The sequence below is a fragment of the Pseudophryne corroboree genome, chromosome 6 (genome assembly GCF_028390025.1).
Source record: "Pseudophryne corroboree isolate aPseCor3 chromosome 6, aPseCor3.hap2, whole genome shotgun sequence".
NCBI classification, from domain to species: Eukaryota; Metazoa; Chordata; class Amphibia; order Anura; family Myobatrachidae; genus Pseudophryne; species Pseudophryne corroboree.
The window spans coordinates 796,711,582-796,729,799 of record NC_086449.1 but is presented as its reverse complement, the minus strand read 5'-3'; the positions used below and the strand labels follow the sequence as shown (position 1 = coordinate 796,729,799).

Sequence of the window (18,218 nt, the reverse complement as noted above, 5' to 3'; positions counted from 1 at the left end):
TGCAATGGGCACTACTATTTCCATGATCCTTAATAACATGTAACACCCCTTTGGTGCAAGCCTTTGGAAGTGGGCCATGTACAAGTGGTGCCCTCACAGCAGGTATCTTCTCACAGGGCCTGATTCTGAGTCATATATTCTCTGTCGATGTCGGACACAGTTCAGTGATTTATTTTGACTGTGCTGGTGTCCTACAGCGTACGGGTCCCGACTGTGGGGTCGATTCAGACCTGATCGCTGCTACGCGTTTTTGCACAGTGGGCGATTATCGATAGACTGCGCATGCAAACAACAACAGGCATCGCCGAACAACAACAAGCTGGTGCGAAAATTTCAATTGCACAGCCATTTGCAAGGTGACTGACAGGAAGCGGGCGTTTGTGGGTGGTAACTGGCTGATTTCTGCGACTGTCAGGGAAAACGCAGGCGTTCCCAAGTGTTTTCAGTGTGGGTGTGTGACGTCAGCTCCGGCCCCGATCAGCCTGTTCTCATCGCACTGTAAGAGTAAGTCCCGGGCTGCGCACAGACTGCACACAGTGGTAAAAACATTCGATGGTGAGTGAGATGCGAACAGATTTGAAGCTGTCCTCTGACTGAGGGGTATTTGTAGCACGGGGCGTACACATGCGATTGCACACTTGCACGGACAAATTTACACTCCCCTTGGGCGGCGACTATCTGAACATAGGACAGCAAAATTAGCAGCCCAGCAATCAGGTATGAATTAGACCCTGTGTTTGTACAGAGTCGCAGTTGCGATTTCAGATGCATACCGGAGAAGTACTTTGTGTGAGTACGATGCGACCAATGTCAGCGTCTGACTTAGAATTAGCGCCATAGACAGGGAGAAAACAGAAATGTTAGATGGACCTTCGCTGTATACATCCCAGTTATACCAGCTTGTGCACCTTGACAGTGGTGGGAATTCACCAGGACATGGGGAGATGTACGAACAAGTGGAGATGTTGCTCATGGCAACCAATCAGCTTTGAGGTAGCATTTATCAAGTACATTCCATAAAATGCTAAGTAGAACGTGATAAGTTGCTATGGACAACGTCTCCACTGACTCACTCCTCACTGTTTCCACTGCTTGATACATCTCCCCCATGATCTGGTTGCATGCTGGTTGCGCCCAGCATGCAGTAGGTCCAAGTGCCAATGATAATGATGGCGGCTACTTTTGCGGTCGGTTAGGCGTGGAGGTGCGATCACCTAGATGCATACGACGTGCGTATAGCTGCATCAGCATTCTGTTAGCAATCTATTCACATTCGGTTCACACCTGGAGTTGCGTCCGCTTTACATGCAATACAGAATGAGGCCCTGTATGCGAATAGCTAAGATTAATGTAAACTGTAATAGAACAGACTCTAGTGGTAGAGTCCCATGGTGGCAATCAGTGGCGGCTCCAGAGATGAGGCTGTAGCACAGTCCAAAATTCAAATAGGGGAGCCGCACCAACTGCCACCCTAGACACTGCCACACACCGCCGGCCGGGACTCACCTATTTGAATTTTAGAGATCGCTGGAACACCACCTCTGGAACCGCCACTGGTGGCAACCGTTTGTGAAAACACTAGAATATTTGCCTGACTTTACCATTCCACCAGATGACCATTGTAGAGTTCATATTGCTGGAACATATTGTATATTTTGGTGTAATGTATACTGCATATACTGTAAACCATTCTGCCATCCCATATATAGATATGAGAGATCGGACACAAGTCGCTGTATCAAGTCCTGCCGGCCGAACGACTTAAACTGCATCACGGATCCCGTCCACACGATATCAAACACGGTGATCTCTCTGCCCACTTTCCGGGAATTCAATCGTCCAGAAGGTGAGCTTGATGGTTACCATAGAAACCCCCAAATGTAAGGAACATGCAGGAGGGCGTAATGCAACATTCATTTCTAATACAGGGGCAGATTTAACAACGAGAGATATTCTTGTTATCACTTGTTATGAATGATAGCTGGTGCTCCAGCCAATCAGCTCCCCTCGTTGTTAAATCTGCCCCATTGTCTGCCACTGAGGATATTGTGTAGTATCCGCGAGGGAAAAGCAAATAGCTCAAAAGTAACAGACGGCTGGGGTATGCTCGTATCTTGCCGACGGTCACAATTTCGACATTCAGCATGTTGACATTGTTAGTGTGTCAACATGATAGTTTTGTTCTAATTCTGGGGTCTATTCATGAAGCAGTGAAAACAGTGGAGAAGTGAGCCTGTGGAGGAGTTACGCATAGCAACCAATCAGCTGCTCCGTACAATTGTATAGTATGCAAATTATAAATGTTAGTTCAATGATGATTGGTTGCCATGGGCAACTTCTCCACTGGCATCTCCACTGCTTCATGAATAGACCCCTCTGTCCCTCCCTATTCATAACCCTGATGCAGCAACGCCATCCCCAACCCTGATGTTAAGCTTGCGCGAAATGTTGACATTTTGACCGCCAACATCCTGGCTTTATACCGGCAGCACAGACTGTATGTGGTCCGGGACCGACCCTCCCATCTATACCCCAACTCGCACACAGATGTTTGACACCCTATTTTTATTTGTATGCCATAATGTACATTACTTGTTTTTTTTCCATGCAGAAATTATCTTCCTCCGCGCTATAACTCCGGCGTATTCACCAGGCCCTCAGCCGGACATCATATTTCAAATCACTGAGGGCAACCTGAGAGAGTCCTTTGACATCCAGAAACGTTATGTGGATGGGATGATAGTTGGTAAGTACTGTGTATACATTGATTGTCCTGTGAGACGCATTAGGCCACGCCCCTGGTATATCTCAAAATGCCCCCAATCTGCCATGGTCACACCTCCTTTGCTCATGTAATACTAGACGGCCATAAGGAGTGTGATTTCTAGTTTTCTCCGGTGCGCCTTGATGGTGTACACAGCACAAGTGACCCACCCTCCTGCTGCGCACATTAAATGAGCATCTTGATGGAAGATTGCATCGGAGATGCGCTATACAAGAGTGGGGATATCTCACCTCTTTCCCTTTAACTATCAACCCTTTCAATTTTACGTGTTTTTCTGTTATCTTCTCCTACAACGCTATTGGAGAAGATACAACACTGTTGCCTTATTATCTCAGGATGACGATAACGGCATAATCTCAGGATAACGATAACAGCATAATCTCAGTATGATGATAACAGCATAATTTTAGGATGACGATAACAGCATAATTTTAGGATGACGATAACAGCATAATCTCAGGATGACGATAACAGCATAATCTCAGGATGACGATAACAGCATAAATATTTTTTTTAAGCTTAACTCATAACAAAATAAAAACTAAAATATTTTGAAATGCGATAATATATAAAAAAAATAAAAAATAAAAAATTAACACTGCAAGTACGTAGAATTGGAAGCCAAATTCTGGACATGCGTGAGCTGGTAATCACACATGTACATGAGCATAAGCACCGGAACATTTGAGAGGCGTCAGTCAATGCTGTTGGGACAGTAGCACTCTACCCTGCCTCCGTCACACAGTAAATAGCCAGTGGGCGCTGGGACCTGCTGCAGCTCTTACAGCAGGTCCATCCTGCATCATGCGGTACTGGGTATGGGCGGCCATGCTGCGGCTCTCTTCCAGCATACATTAGCCACGGCTGCACCCCGGCTCCCCGAACCCTGCTACAAGGACTGTCTACCCATGCTGTTCCAACAGCGCTTATGTGCCCAAGCACCCTACTGTCCTCACAGACGCACTATAATGCCCAGCAAGCCTTTTTGCTCCAGTCGGCCACTGTATAGCTTCTGCTCGTGAGATCCCTGCATTGCTACTGTTTAACCCCTGTGATTGTGGTGTGGCAGCTTACCCAATCTGCCCCCCGAGGGGATGACCGTCAGTGATTTCGGGGCGCCAAAATGGTATCTTGCCCCCCACCCCAACCTAAAAATGTTCTGACGCCCCTGTGTATGAGTATACAGAATGACCCAGTGACACGGACCCCTATGTACTAAGCCTTGGAGAGAGATAATGTTACCAGCTGTGTGTTGAGAAATGACAATTAGGAGCTGGTTGGTTGGTGCTTTCAGAAATTTGCAAAAACATTTGCATTGAGTGCCATCTAGATAATGCATACTGATACAGCATACCTTTCTACACTTCCTGAATTTCGGGGAGACTATCACATTTTTGGGAGATCTACTAGACTCACGAGAGAGTTACACAGCCTCCCGGTGCCCGCACACATCTCCAGCGAGGTGACGCGTTTCGCCGTAAGTTGAGACCCTGGCATTGATATCGCGTACAATGCTTCTCCCTCACCTCCCCCCTGCACATGCTTTAGTAAAACTTTGTCAAGTATGTTATACAGTATTATCAATAAAACAGAAAGATGGAATCCAGCTGTGGAAATCTCGCAGCAGACAGTTTAGTTCAGTAATAATTTGCAGATATTTACCACACAAAATAAAAGGGACGCTGTGTAAACAATTGCTGGCAGTCTGGATGATACTAGCGCAAATATTGACACGTGCGTCTGTGAAGATATCTCTGTCTCCTAGTGCAAAGCTACTTCCCTGATCTTAACATACGGCCAGTGCAAACTTTGTACCCCACACGATGCCACCTCTCTGCCTCGCAGTAAAACCCGGTGACCTTACGTAAAAGCAGGACGGTTGCACCATAAAAGTTGACGCAGCAGTTTTGTATTTTTTTAACCCCTTAGTGAAAAAATCCACTTGTGATGCGATTCTCCGACAATTGCGTCATCTCGGCCACGCCCCCTCTTCTTGGGCTTGCAATGCACGGCATTGTGCAATATACTGGCGGGCCGACCGATAAGAAGAGCCCACCCCCCACAGTGATCAGTTATAGCCTGTATAAAAGCATATGGCCTGCAGTAGCGTGCCTTTATGTGGCCACAGAATTCCTTGGTGACTTGTAATATTATTATAATTTACAGTACATTATCTCCTATATTATTACAGCTAGTGGTTCCTCCTTTGTAAGCTCCTAGACCTTTGCCCTCCACCGTCCTCCCATTGAAACGGATTACCTCAGGGAGGCCCACCCAAGGGGATGTGTCTGTTTTTACAGCGGCCTGTTTGTAGGAATACTAATTTCAGTTGACCTAATGGTTTCCACTGGGTAAAGTTCATGTTTTGGCTACAGCGAGGATGAGTAAAGGTGCTTTCTTCTCAGCAAAAGCGGCTTCTCCGCCTTTCAAGTGTAGCAAGTGCTGACAGCTGAACGTTAAGAAACAGATTACGTTCCCTAACGTGACTGGAAGGAGAGAGTATTGACTGCATAGGAGAGGAAAGAGTTAAACATCTGGGGAGGGGTGGACCTAGCTGTGAGGAAAGTACAGCCTTCTTTAGGGGGAGGGTTTGCTATATATAGGGAAGGAGAGGCCATCTTATGTCTCTTGGTGATTTGCTTTCCCACCCTTCCGCCCTGGTATTAAGAATTTGTGGCACGTGGGCTTTGGCTTTAAGTTGTTGGCTGTTTTCGTTGGCTATTTATTGGCGGAAAAGAACGGCAGTTTTGTATTGTAGGGAAAACTGTAGTGTTTTTTACAGTTTGTTGTGGTTTAGGTGCACTCACCTCCATCGACTTATGGCCGCTTGACCACCCGTCCGGGAAGGCAGCGGCAGGGCACCCAGGAGCGGTGGGTAGTCACTGTGGGGGTTGAGTTGTCACCTATTACCGGTTTATAGTAAGTTTTAGTAAATTTATAGGGTTAGTTATTTAAAGTTAATTCAGATTAATTGAGCCGTTCTTTTGGGCCGCCACCATATGCCAGCTGGAGCGGCATATTAAATTAATTTCTTTATTACAGGTTTCCTAATGGATAGGGACAAATAAATAGCTAGCAATTTTCTGCCAAAATTCAAGTCTCAGTGTCGTTATTTCTGGTTCTAGGTTATGAATGCTTTACTTTCAAAGAAAGGGGTCCACCAAATATCACTAAGATGTTTAGTGAAGAGGCATCAAGGCCTGCAATGGGGTGGCTTAATTTCAACACTAGCCCCCATAATCCCCTGCTGCAATACCACACTCTCAGGTCACGTGGTGCAACAAATAACCAGCTAGTAGTTGTCACTGATAGTACTTATTGTTAGAGATGTGCACGGACCTTCGTGTTTTGGTTCTAATTCCTCATGGTGTTTTGGTTTTGGAAAAACCACCGTGTTTTGGTTAGGATTCCGATTTTAGTTTAAAGTTGATAACAAAATTGATAATCATTGATAAAAATCGACAAAAACATTGATATTGTTTGTTTTTTTTGTACTTCAATAAAATACTACTACAGTGTATTACAAGACCATGAGGTAAATTTACTAATATGGGAGTTCTATTTAAGATGGGATGTTGCCTATAGCAACCAATCAGATTCCAGGTATTATCTTCTAGAAGGTGCTAGATAAATGAGAAGTAGAATCTGATTGGTTGCTATGGGCAACATCCCATCTTAAACAGAACTCCCATCTTAGTAAATTTATTCCCATGGGAGCAGAGCAGCGTTTTAAATATATAAATGGGCAAGAAAAAGACACAACTTTACCTGATAACATAAATACTCTGATAACAAAAAAACACCAAAGAGGCAGACAGTAGCAGTGTATATACTAAAACAAGACAAAGGGTCCGGACAAGCCACAAATGAAAATCATCTGAAGGTAGAAAACCACTTTGCATAGATCCAAAAACGTGAATGCTCTCCATCATAAACACAGCTCCACCCGTATACATACTTACCTATGTTTGGGACCTATTATCTGTGAGATCAAAGTACGGGGTCCAAGTGGCAAGGGGCGGAGTGTGTTGTGATGTAATCCATGTTATAATGTACTGTACATTATAATGTATTGCCACAATTCATGACTCTGTTAGTGGGGAAGGTCCGCGAGGGTGCCCTGCTTCCCCTGCAGTCCAAGAGAACGCCTCAATTTTTTGTGATTCTCCCAGACATTCCGGGAGAGTATGACCATGTATGATCAGGACCTGAGGATTATAGGAGAGAACAATGCCTCACCCACAATGCACAATACAGATTATTGAGAGACCACCTGAACCACTGCCAGAGCAGATTAAGCTCCCACAAACGTGTTCGTCAGGCTGAAACGTGGGTGGGGGGATGTGCCAGCTGGTACAAGTTGTGTCATCGCTCACCACGTCCTGCCCATCTGATGGCACCAATGACGTCATCAAGTCACCCCCAACCTCTTTTCCTACTTGTCCTCCACATCTTCTGGTGGGCAGTTATAATAAACTAGCTGTTCTACCCGTTCTTCACACAGGAGTTTCTGATTTTCATGGTTGTAAATATAAATGAGTGTTAAAAATTTGGTAAATCTATAGAGATGTAAATCTGAGACGTCTTAATGTAAGTATATATTAATCCATGGTTCTTGGCGTTACCAGAGTAGCACCCGTAGCAGATACGGTAAAAAGTGACAGGAACATTTTTCTAGTTTATTAAATTCTACACACTGGAGATGCAATCCAAATTTTGATCCAATTGTCCTTTTGGGCGTTATCGTTCATGAAACACAAGCCACACATCGGTAATGACGTCATTATGTCAACCCCTTTTCATCCCGTTAGGGGAGGTTTATTACAATTCTGATTACATAATTTTCCTATTTCACACCTGAAGAATACCTGACATGTTACATTTCATCTGCCTAACATATCGGGAAGTAAGAGAATTAAGGGGGGTACACACAGAGAGATCCGTGTTTAAAATCTAAGCAATCTGACTAGATTGCTTAGATTTTAAGCACAGATCTGCCGTGTGTATGCCCCCCAGCGACAGCGATGCTCGACCCCGCGCGTCGCTATTGCTGGTGCTAGATTGGCCTGCATGCAGGCTCAATCTAGCGGGTCCCTCATTTCAGCACTGTGTGAAGTGAGCGGCCCCCCCGTCATCGTCTCCTCACTCAGCACACATCACACTGTGCTGAGCGGGGGGAGAGATGTGTGCTGAGCGGTCTGTGTTAAGATCGCTCAGCACACATCTCTCCCGTCAGTACTGGTCAGTCAGTCAGTCAGTGAGTGCTTTCACATTTATATATATATATATATATATATATATATATATATATAATATAGTCCAGTATGATATTATTGTAATATATTTCCCATAGGACAGCAGGAGACAGCTAAACCTGTGAAGCATGCCTGGGCTGTTCCCTGGATGTCTCTACTTATATTTAGCTGCTACTTATCAGCGACCAGTAGGTGAAATATCTGCTTAGACGTTTATCAAACAGTGCCTGGAAAGCTACAATGGAGGCTTTGGCCTCAGAGCTGAGCCTCCGTTGGATGGAGAACCAGATGTTTGATTCCAAAAGCATTAATGCCAGACTTTGTTAAACCTATTTCAGAGTGAATGATTCCAGATAGCTGTGTCTTTGTCAGTTTAAAGAACTTTGGCTTTGCTTAAGGGCCAAAGCAGGCGAGTTCTGCAGCCTTTTGACACATGCCAAAACCCCAAAGATAAGTCTACGCCCTCTGAGGTTAGTGCTTCTCACTCAGGTCGCAGCGCCTGTAACGCGCCCAAACCTCACTCACATTTAAGCTGCTTTTTCTGACTTCTGTACGTAGAATGTGTTGCCTGTGAACTCAGGGATGTCTGCAATGGGTTTTGGAATAAATCTTCAAATTCATTGAGGTTTTCTTTAAGTTGTGTTATAGATACAAGAAAAACAGCCAGGCCTTATTAGCAGCGTGTAAATATGCGCCGACGGCTGACACTGGGAATTAGCTGACTGGGAACAGCCAATTCCAGTGAAGTAAAGGCTGTGTTATGAGAAGCTGTCAGTAGGACTCTGTAATTGTGTAGACCAGGCTGAATCAAACTCTGGCGCTGGAGCGGTTTTTGGGACAATAAGTTCCAGCATGCCCTGCCAATATTCTGCAAGAAATCCAAATAATAATAATTATTTTTTTATAGACACAATATACTAAATTAAAAGCAAGGGGGTGAGAAATGTGTAATGGGAAATGATAACCTTGCAGGCTTGCTCTCTTACAGTATAGACACAAGTGTTGGCCAGAATGTCAGAATTCGTTACTGCGCATTAGTAAGTTTCCTACTGTTAGTTCATAAACCTTTTTAGAAATTGGCAGGGTACCGTTCCTGCGTCCAGGTCAGTACAGAGCCTGGCTGGACCCAGGTACTTTACAGGGGGCGTGGTGTAATCACAGGAAGCGTGGCAGTACACCCTTAGAATGGAAATATAGAAAAAAATCATATTTTAAGCACCTCCCTGGCCACATAGCAGCCCAGCCCTGTACTGTTCCAGGTAAGGGAGTGGGGGGATCTGCCCCCCCCCCCCCCACCCCTCCCTTGGCCCTTCCATCAGATCTGGGCCCAGGTAATTAGTACCCTCTCCCCAGCGGTGCAAGTGGGCGGGTACAGGTGGGTACGGCGTACCCTTAAGAATTTAGGCGTGGGTACACCGTACCCACCGCCGCCGGGCCACCGCTCCCTCCCTCCGCTGCAGCTCACCGCTACTGCGAGGGGAGGAGAGCGCAGCGTGCGCCTCTCCTGCCCCTCAGTGTCTACCTTCAATTCAGCGCCGGCCCCTGAGCCAATCAGAGCTCACGGACCGGCAACCAAGGTTCCTGATTGGCTGCCGGACCGCGGGCTTTGATTGGCTCACGGATCGGCACCTAATTTAAGGTAGACACCTGCACTGCCATGGGAGACTGAGGGGCAGGAGAGGCGCACGCTGCGCTCTCCTCCCCTCACACACAGGACAGCAGCAGCGTGGTAAGCAGCAGGGGAAGGGGGGGCATGTGTACCTGGCCTATCTGGCACTGCGGGGCATATCTGGGGGCATATCTGGCACTGCGGGGACATGTGTATCTGGCACTGGGGGCACATCTCTATCTGGCACTGGGGGCATATCTGGCACTGGGGGCATCTCTGTATCTGGCACTAGGGGCATATCTGGCACTGTGGGGGCATTTCTGTATCTGGAACTAGGGGCATATCTGCCACTGGGGGACATGTGTATCTGGCACTGGGGGCATTTCTGTATCTGGCACTGGGGGTATATCTGGCACTGGGGGCATATCTGGCACTGGAGGGACGTGTATCTGGCACTGGGGGCATTTCTGTATCTGGCACTGGGGGTATATCTGGCACTGGGGGCATATCTGGCACTGCGGGGACATGTGTATCTGGCACTGGGGGCATATCTGACACTGCGGGGACATGTGTATCTGGCACTGGGGGTATATCTGGCACTGGGGGCATATCTGGCACTGCGGGGACATGTGTATCTGGCACTGGGGGCATATCTGACACTGGGGGGACATGTGTATCTGGCACTGGGGGCATTTCTGGCACGGGGGGCATCTCTGTATCTGGCACTGGGGGCATATCTGACACTGGGGGGACATGTGTATCTGGCACTGGGGGCATTTTTGGCACGGGGGGCATCTCTGTATCTGGCACTGGGGGCATAGCTGGCACTGTGGGGGCATTTCTGTGTCTGGCACTGGGGGGACATGTGTTTCTGGCACTGGGGGCATATCTAGCACTGTGGGGCATTTCTGTATCTGGCATTGGGGGGCAATTTATATCTGACACAGTGGGGGCATTTGTGTATCTGGCACTGTGAGGCAATGTGTATCTGGCACTCTGGGGGCATTTGTGTATCTGGCACTGTGGGGCAATGTGTATCTGTCACTGTGGGGCAATATGTATCTGGCACTGTGATACAATGTATATCTGGCACTCTGGGGGCATTTGTATCTGGCACACTGAGGCAATGTGTATCTGGCACAGTGGGGCAATGTATATCCGGCACTGTGGGGCAATGTATATCTGGCACTGTGGGGCAAGGTATATCTGGCACTGTGGGGCAACGTGTATCTGGCACTATTGGGGTCATATGTGTATCTGCCCCTCCCCCCATATGTGTATCATGCCCCCATTTTCATTGGCCATGCCCCATGTGGCATTTGGCCACACCCATTTTTTTGGCGTGCGCACACAGTTTCTACTTGTACCACTGCCTCTCCCCCTCCCCTCTCGGCGCCACTGCCTCCAGTTACCCCCTGGCACTCATCCAGCTACCCCTTGGCACCTATCCAGGCATACTCTGAAAGTGCAGGAGTAGTATAATAATCTAGAACCATTGCTTAGCGAGTTGTAATTTTAACATTTTCGGAACAAACGAACTCTGCGTGTTCATTTGTTTCTAACGCTGGGTACACGCAGGAGCAACTTGTCCCTTGACCCGCTGTTGCGCCAACTGATTGTCCGATTAGGTAAGCTATATACACTAACCATATGTGCATCACAGCTGGGCGTGCGTTTGAATTTGCCCACTCAGCTGTAACTTCAGTCCCCGCAGCAAGTGTATGGGCGGTTGATGGACCCCCCGCACACACAGCCGGGCATCGGTTGTGCTGCTGACGCAATATGTCTATGAATGACGTCATTTACAGACATATCGGGTGCATACACCCAGGGGTGTATCTAGGGGTCCGGGCGCCCCTGGGAAAGTAAGGGACTGGCGGCCCCCATATTTGAAATGTGCAAAAAAGGGGCATGATCTTGTGGGAAAGAGGCATGACCATACAATAGTTCCCCCAATTCAAATTACGCTACACAGTAGTAACTCTTATACACATCATGCCCACACAGTAGCAGTTCCCTTTACACATTATGCCCACACAGTAATTCCTATAACACTAAGGAGACATCAGCAGTGCCTGTCCTGGCTGAGGAGGCAATACCACCCAAGGCCAGGTAGTATAATCAAATAGTAGTGCAAAGAAGTGCAGTGCAGCGCACTACCCAGGGGTGCAAGTAGAAAAAAAAACTCAGTGGTGCTGTGTGCTCGCGCCGAAGGTGTGCGCACCCCACAAAATGGGTGTGGCCACATGGGGCATGGCCAATGAAAATGGGGGCATGATACACATATGACCCCAATAGTGCAGTGCCAGATACACATGTGCCCCCAATAGTGCCAGATACATATATGCCCCACAGTGCCAGATACACACATGCCCCTACACACATGCCCCCACAGTGCCAGATAAACATATGCCCCCACAGTGTCAGATATGCCCCCATGGTGTTAGATATGCCCCCACAGTGCCAAATACACATATGCCCCCACAGTGCCAGATACACATACGCCCCCACAGTGCCAGATATACCCCCATGTTGCCAGATATGCCCCCACATTGCCAGATACACATGCCCCCATGGTGCTAGATATGTCCTCATAGTGCCAGATATGCCCCCACGGTGCCAGATACACATATGCCCCCACAGTGCCAGATAAGCCCCCACAGTAATATAGTCATAGTCCCCATCCCCCTCCCAGCACATAGCCATAGTCCCTCCCAGTAAATAGCCATAGCCCCCACCTCCCGACCCCAAGCAATAGGCGTAGTCTCCACCTCTCCCAACACACTCATACGGTAGTCCCCACCCCCCTCCTATCACATAACAATAGTTCCCTGCCAGCATAGATAGCCATAGTCCCCCTCCCTACACATAGCCCCTCACCTCCCCAAGCACATAGCCATTGTCCCCATCCCCCTCCCAGCACATAGCTGTAGTCCCCATCCCCCTCCCAGCACATAGATGTAGTCCCCATCCCCCTCCCAGCACATAGCTGTAGTCCGCCCTTAGCACATAGTAGTAGTAGTCTCCCCCACTCCTAGCACATACATAACCTCCCCACACAGCACATAACCCTAGTCCCCACCCCACAACATCCCAGCAGATAGCCGTAGTGTCTGGCAATACCTGCTGTGCTAAGCTGCCTGGGATGGAGGGCGGAGGATCGTCAGCAGGCAGAAGCTAACGTCGGTGTCCGTCACCGCACCACACTACGTAAAGAAACTGAAAATAAACTACAGCTCCCAGCAGCCCTTGCCGACTGGTGCTCCCGACAGCAAGGGTTGCTGGGAGTTGTGGTTTATTTTCAGTTTCTTTCCTGTAGTGCATTGTGGTGCCACACTCCGCCGCCACGGCGTCAGCTCCTGCTTGCTGAGCGATCCTCCGCCCTCCATCCCAGGCAATGCACAGGCAGCTTGGCACAGCAGGTATTGCCAGACACTACGGCTTAAGGGATTCCACCATTGGCCGAGGGTGGCACCATCGGGCGGCGCCCCCTGCTCAGCTGGCGCCTCTGGCGAGTGCCATCCTGGCCAATGGGTAGATACACCCCTGCATACACCCACCGAACAGTATGAACGGACGATATATCGTCCAGAGTTTACCCAGCTTTAATTACCAACAATGGACTATGTAATGCCTTTCTCGGAATTGAATTCTTCACATTCTGTGGGCTCTGTGTATTAACCACGGTTCGGCAGCGCTAATTTAGTAGCTGCGGTGGATACTAAAACGCCAGACCAACAACCTTGCTCAGGTGACCCCTGATCCAAAAAGACAAAACCCCTGATCAGCCAGTCACAGAAATCACCCTATTCATTAAGCCTTGCCCCATTTTGCTGTGAGAGACTGGACAGTCGGAGAATTGCGGTTCAGAATCTTTTAGATCAGGGGTGGCCGGACTTTTGGGACCTGGGATCTACTTTTTGTTCACTTACTTACCGGTGATCTACCAGCATCAAATAACACCAATAATAACGCTCACATTTAAAAATAGCATTAAGAATGACAATATCAAATAACCCCCCTTTGTGCAACCCCCCCCCCATTGTGCGGATACACCCCTACCACTCCCCTGCATAATAGCCCCCTGTACAATAAACCCCTCTGTGCAGATCCTCCACCCTTTGCAAATCCCCCTTGTGTAAAAAAAAAACCTTTGTGAAGATACCACACTCTGTGCAGATCCCCCCCACACTTTGCAGATCGTCCCTCCCTTTGTGAAGAAACCTCCCTTTGCATAACTTCAGTCCTCCCTCTCCCCGCAGTCACGGCTTTCACTTTCACGCTGCATGACCTCCCGCTGGCTGCTTCTCCTGTCGTCGCCACCGCCGGCTGGATCAAACTAGATCCAACTAGCGCCCAGGCTCCTCACATCGCGGGTGACGTAATAACGTCACCCGCACACTGCATCCCTGGGAACTGTGAAGAGAAGTAGCAGCGGCAGGCTCCTTACAGTTATTTTCTGTTAAGTCTGTCGCGATCTACCGGCAGATGCTCCGCGAGCTACCTGTAGATCGGGATCTACCTTTTGGCCACCTCTGTTTTAGATGGTTCCAAAATTCTCTTTCTCACTAACCACCCTCTCTCTTTGTCCAGGTGTTGTCCGTCAAGTGAAGCCTATTGTGGGTCCATTCTACACCATCCTGAAGCTGGAGATGAACTACGTACTGGGCGGAGTAGTCTCTCACCGAAATATTGTCAACGTCCACATTTTTGTCTCAGAATTCTGGTTCTAAATGTTGTCATACCCCGCGTCTTGCATCACCGCCAGGCATATAACTCTGGCCTGTCTAATTTACTAAAGCCTTTCTCAACGGTACAAACATAATGTCCATCTTCTTATGGAACGGGGCTGTCCAGCTGTCGGCCTGGGGCCCACACGTGGCCATCAAAGGCTTTTAATTGGACGCCAGTTTAATTGTTAATTCTTTAAAGACCTGATTGCATTAATAAGAGTTGGTGCATGGACATGTATAAAAATATGTTTTGTCCTTTGCAATAAAATATATAACGCCCCTCCTTTAGACAGAGGAGGAAAGTAATGGGTTTAATATAAAGAGTAATACACTCCCTTCTGTGACTTATAATGATTGTAGAAATCACAGTGACTTATTTGCAGGGGTTTCTTCATATATTGACATCACCTGTGCATTATATAAATCCATTAAGATGTAGTTAATATGCATCTCATGGCAGCCAATCAGATTTTAGCTTAGACTAGCACGATGCTAATTACCGTGATAGAAGCGTGCTGCACGCTTGGCTCCATGTAAATCGGAAAAGCGTTATTAAGACATCTTGCGTTAGCGATCTATTTATAACTCTGGTGTTTCTTTAAATAAAAAAATATTTAAAAAACAATTGTAGGGATCGGAGAATTTGTCCGCATTCGGTATAAGAAGAATGTACAATGCCACAGCGACATATTAAGTAATGAGCATCACGCCATGCACTGATTTCACCAACAAATACTATTTTGTGGTTATAGCTTGTTTGTCCTTTGTTTTTGTTTTGTTTTTTTCCGCCTTGTTTTTTAGAAAATTTTTGAGACTTTTTGAAGCAAAAGTGGACTGGCGCCAGATTTCCTTCTGTGTTAGTAGACACGTGCCTTCAGAGATAATATCCGCCATATTGATACAGGAAACAACACAGGGCTTCACTGACACCGCCAAATTGACCAGCAAGACATTAAAGACAAGCGACCTTGAGATCACTGATCCATGTAGCCATCATAGCAATAGACAAGAGCCATATATAATGATGATGATGAGGTCACCTGTATTTTAATATTGGAATAAGTGCTTCATTGTGTTAGTTTTACCATTTGAAAACAGAATTTTGTAGATGTTGCCTAAAAAAGAAAAACACAAGTGGCTCATGATTCCAAAATTTTTTGGAAAAAATAAAATAAAATTTTTGTAAATATAATAAAGTAAGCAAAGCATTTTATTAAATAACAAAACATGTATTTACCATAAAACACAAATCTCCTAGTACCGAACTTCAGGTACTTGTCACTAAGCCTCGGAGAGAGATAAAGTGGAAAGAGAGAAAGTACCAGCCAATCAGCTCCTAACTGCCGTGTTACATGATGTGTTTAAAAAACTGACAAGTTGGAGCTGATTGTCTTGTACTTTATCTTTCTCTACTTTATCTCTCTCTAAGACTTAGTATATCTGCCACAACATTTGATATGAGGCACGTTGCCCGTTTTACACCGCACATTCTCGGATGTCTCCAGTAGACAGCGGCCACTCTTATACTCTTACCTGTACTTAGCAAACACTTACGGCCAAAACTGTCCATACACTTACAATTCTGCAGCTGCTTGCTCAGTACACAGATACCTTTCCGGCACAGAAATGAATTGTCATCCCGGCCTTAAATGTCTGTGGTGCATGGTTCACCTCTACTGTGCAGAACGTATCCGTGAAAGCCCCTAACCCCCCCTCCCCAATCGCATAGGGTCTGAAGTCTAATATATATGCTCAACTCTAAACACACTGAGACCTCGTTCCCTGGGGACTTGGCATGACAATAACATGACACATATACGCCCCTCCCCCCCCCCCCCCCAACATGAGTCCCGATTCCCAAACGTAGGATCTGGGAAGGTCTGCTGCAATGCATCTGCTTTTCATGTGCCCATATTTCAATTGGAGATATGTAAAGGTATACGGTAGTCTTGTTTTTGTTTGTTTGCCCAGTAACAATCAGATGAACGGTTGTATAATATTGTATATGAATGTTATGTTGTGGTTAGTGGAAAGAGGATTTTCAGTCCCTATCCTCTGCTCACAGGAACATTAGAAAGTGGATTTATCTGTGCTTTTACGTATATATTTACTAGTGCTTATTGTATTGTACGAACGCCAAGCCGCTAGGTGTGCATGATTGTGGCAGTGTGCAGGAAGCAACAACACATCATTGGAAGGCTTATATATTAACATGGCACAAACAGTATAACCGTCCGCACAGAATGACATGGCACAGAATTTCTGCAAAATTATATGTCCAATTTATTTGTTGCTGCAAACCGGGGGAGTGGTTTTTGTGATAAGGGTGTGGCCTGATGGATTAAGTGAGTAGTCCAAGAGAGATTGGGGGTGTGACCAATTGTTTCATGATTTTTGTTTTGGAACGCTGAGAAATAATGTTCTGTAGGGATGGCCTTCAACAGGCGGGAAGGGGGGGGGGGGGGTACACCATTGATGGTTAAAACATCAATTTCCATGCGTAGCAGAAGGGAACAGCGGCTTAGCATATGCAGTACTTCCAAGCATAGAGATTTTGCCTTCGACCCCAATAAATGGTAAAACTAGTTACTCCTGGGAGGAAAGTGTTGATGGCTGTGCCTATCATGATGTAATACAGAGTAAATATATACCTGCCAACATTTTAGTTTCCACACAGTCCCATGCAAGCTGCTTGCAACTTCTTATTGGTCCGTTACTATCTATCCCTTCCCCCCTAACCTGTAGCCCCTACAAAAACACTTTCAGCAAACTGTTCCTTTTACTCAGTTTGTCAGCAATTTAGCCCAAATGAACTTGCGTTCAAATCTAAATTGGTCCCTTAAAATCCAACAGAGCAAGACGTCATGAATGCAGTCTTTCCATTCGCTAGGAAGGAACCAGCGACGGCACTCAGGCCTGGAAAGGAGAATGCCTATTCATTTCAATGCTTCTTTAATATCCTTGTGGTTTGATGTGATAAAAATTCCCCCAGCACAAATTTCCCTCACAGCCTGCTCCTGTGTGTAGCAGAGTATGGGGCATATAGTGCAGGTTTTTTTTCGAAGTGGAGATGTTGCCTATAGCAACCAATCAGATTCTATTTATCATTTATCTAGCACCTTCTAGAAGATAAAAGCTAAAATATGAAATATGTATTTGGACCATGTTATCATATAAGGTTTACTATGATACAGTGAAATACCACTTGTAGCCTAAAGGTGGCACTGTTGCTATTGATTGAGAGACAGACCTCTTCTAGGTAGCAGTATAATAAAGGGTATTTCATACAGCTGATGAAAAAAACCACAAATGCAGATTCCATGTATTATAAGGATTTGCCTTACAGTAAATAAAACCTCATGCTTTCTCTTTTACATAACTATTCCACCAATATAAAAATGTGTCAGATTGTTAAGCAGCGAACATTATTCTAATAATTTCTGGCAAATGTTTTGGTCTCTTCACTGTTGTTTTTCCATATTTTAATAAAAGTTTTCTTTGGAATAAATAAACTGGCAAAATATTGGATTTTGATTTCCTATGATAAATGCATGGTTATTTGTTAAATATAAGAGATGATGCCATTATGGTTTTTTTTATTGCTGATTGTGTAACGACTTGTATTAGTTGTATAGTGTATAGTGGCGCACAATAACACTGACTTAAAGAAAACAAATCTGCTTCCGAACGTTGTCCTGTTTCACTCATTCACCCCTCTCTATTAATTGGCTGTCAAGGTTGCTTACAAATTTTTACTATCAGGGGCGCACCAAGAGGGGCATGCCAGTTGCCTGGAAACCCACTACACCATGACGGAAAACGTTTAGGTCCATTTC

The 18,218-nt window shown here is 46.3% G+C and overlaps 1 protein-coding gene across 4 annotated transcripts in view; it reads left to right on the top strand.

The window, feature by feature from the left end:
• The window catches only part of FBLN1 (fibulin 1), a 197,259-nt gene extending 179,365 nt beyond the window's left edge, over nucleotides 1-17,894 (top strand). For all 4 annotated transcript variants that reach the window (XM_063928888.1, XM_063928889.1, XM_063928891.1 and 1 more), the window contains 3 exons: nucleotides 1,710-1,846; nucleotides 2,612-2,746; nucleotides 14,243-17,894. In XM_063928888.1, the coding sequence (XP_063784958.1) occupies nucleotides 1,710-1,846; nucleotides 2,612-2,746; nucleotides 14,243-14,382 (412 nt within the window). In that variant the 3' untranslated portion in view covers nucleotides 14,383-17,894. The remainder of the gene's footprint in view (nucleotides 1-1,709; nucleotides 1,847-2,611; nucleotides 2,747-14,242) is intronic.
• The last annotated feature ends 324 nt before the right edge of the window (nucleotides 17,895-18,218 follow it).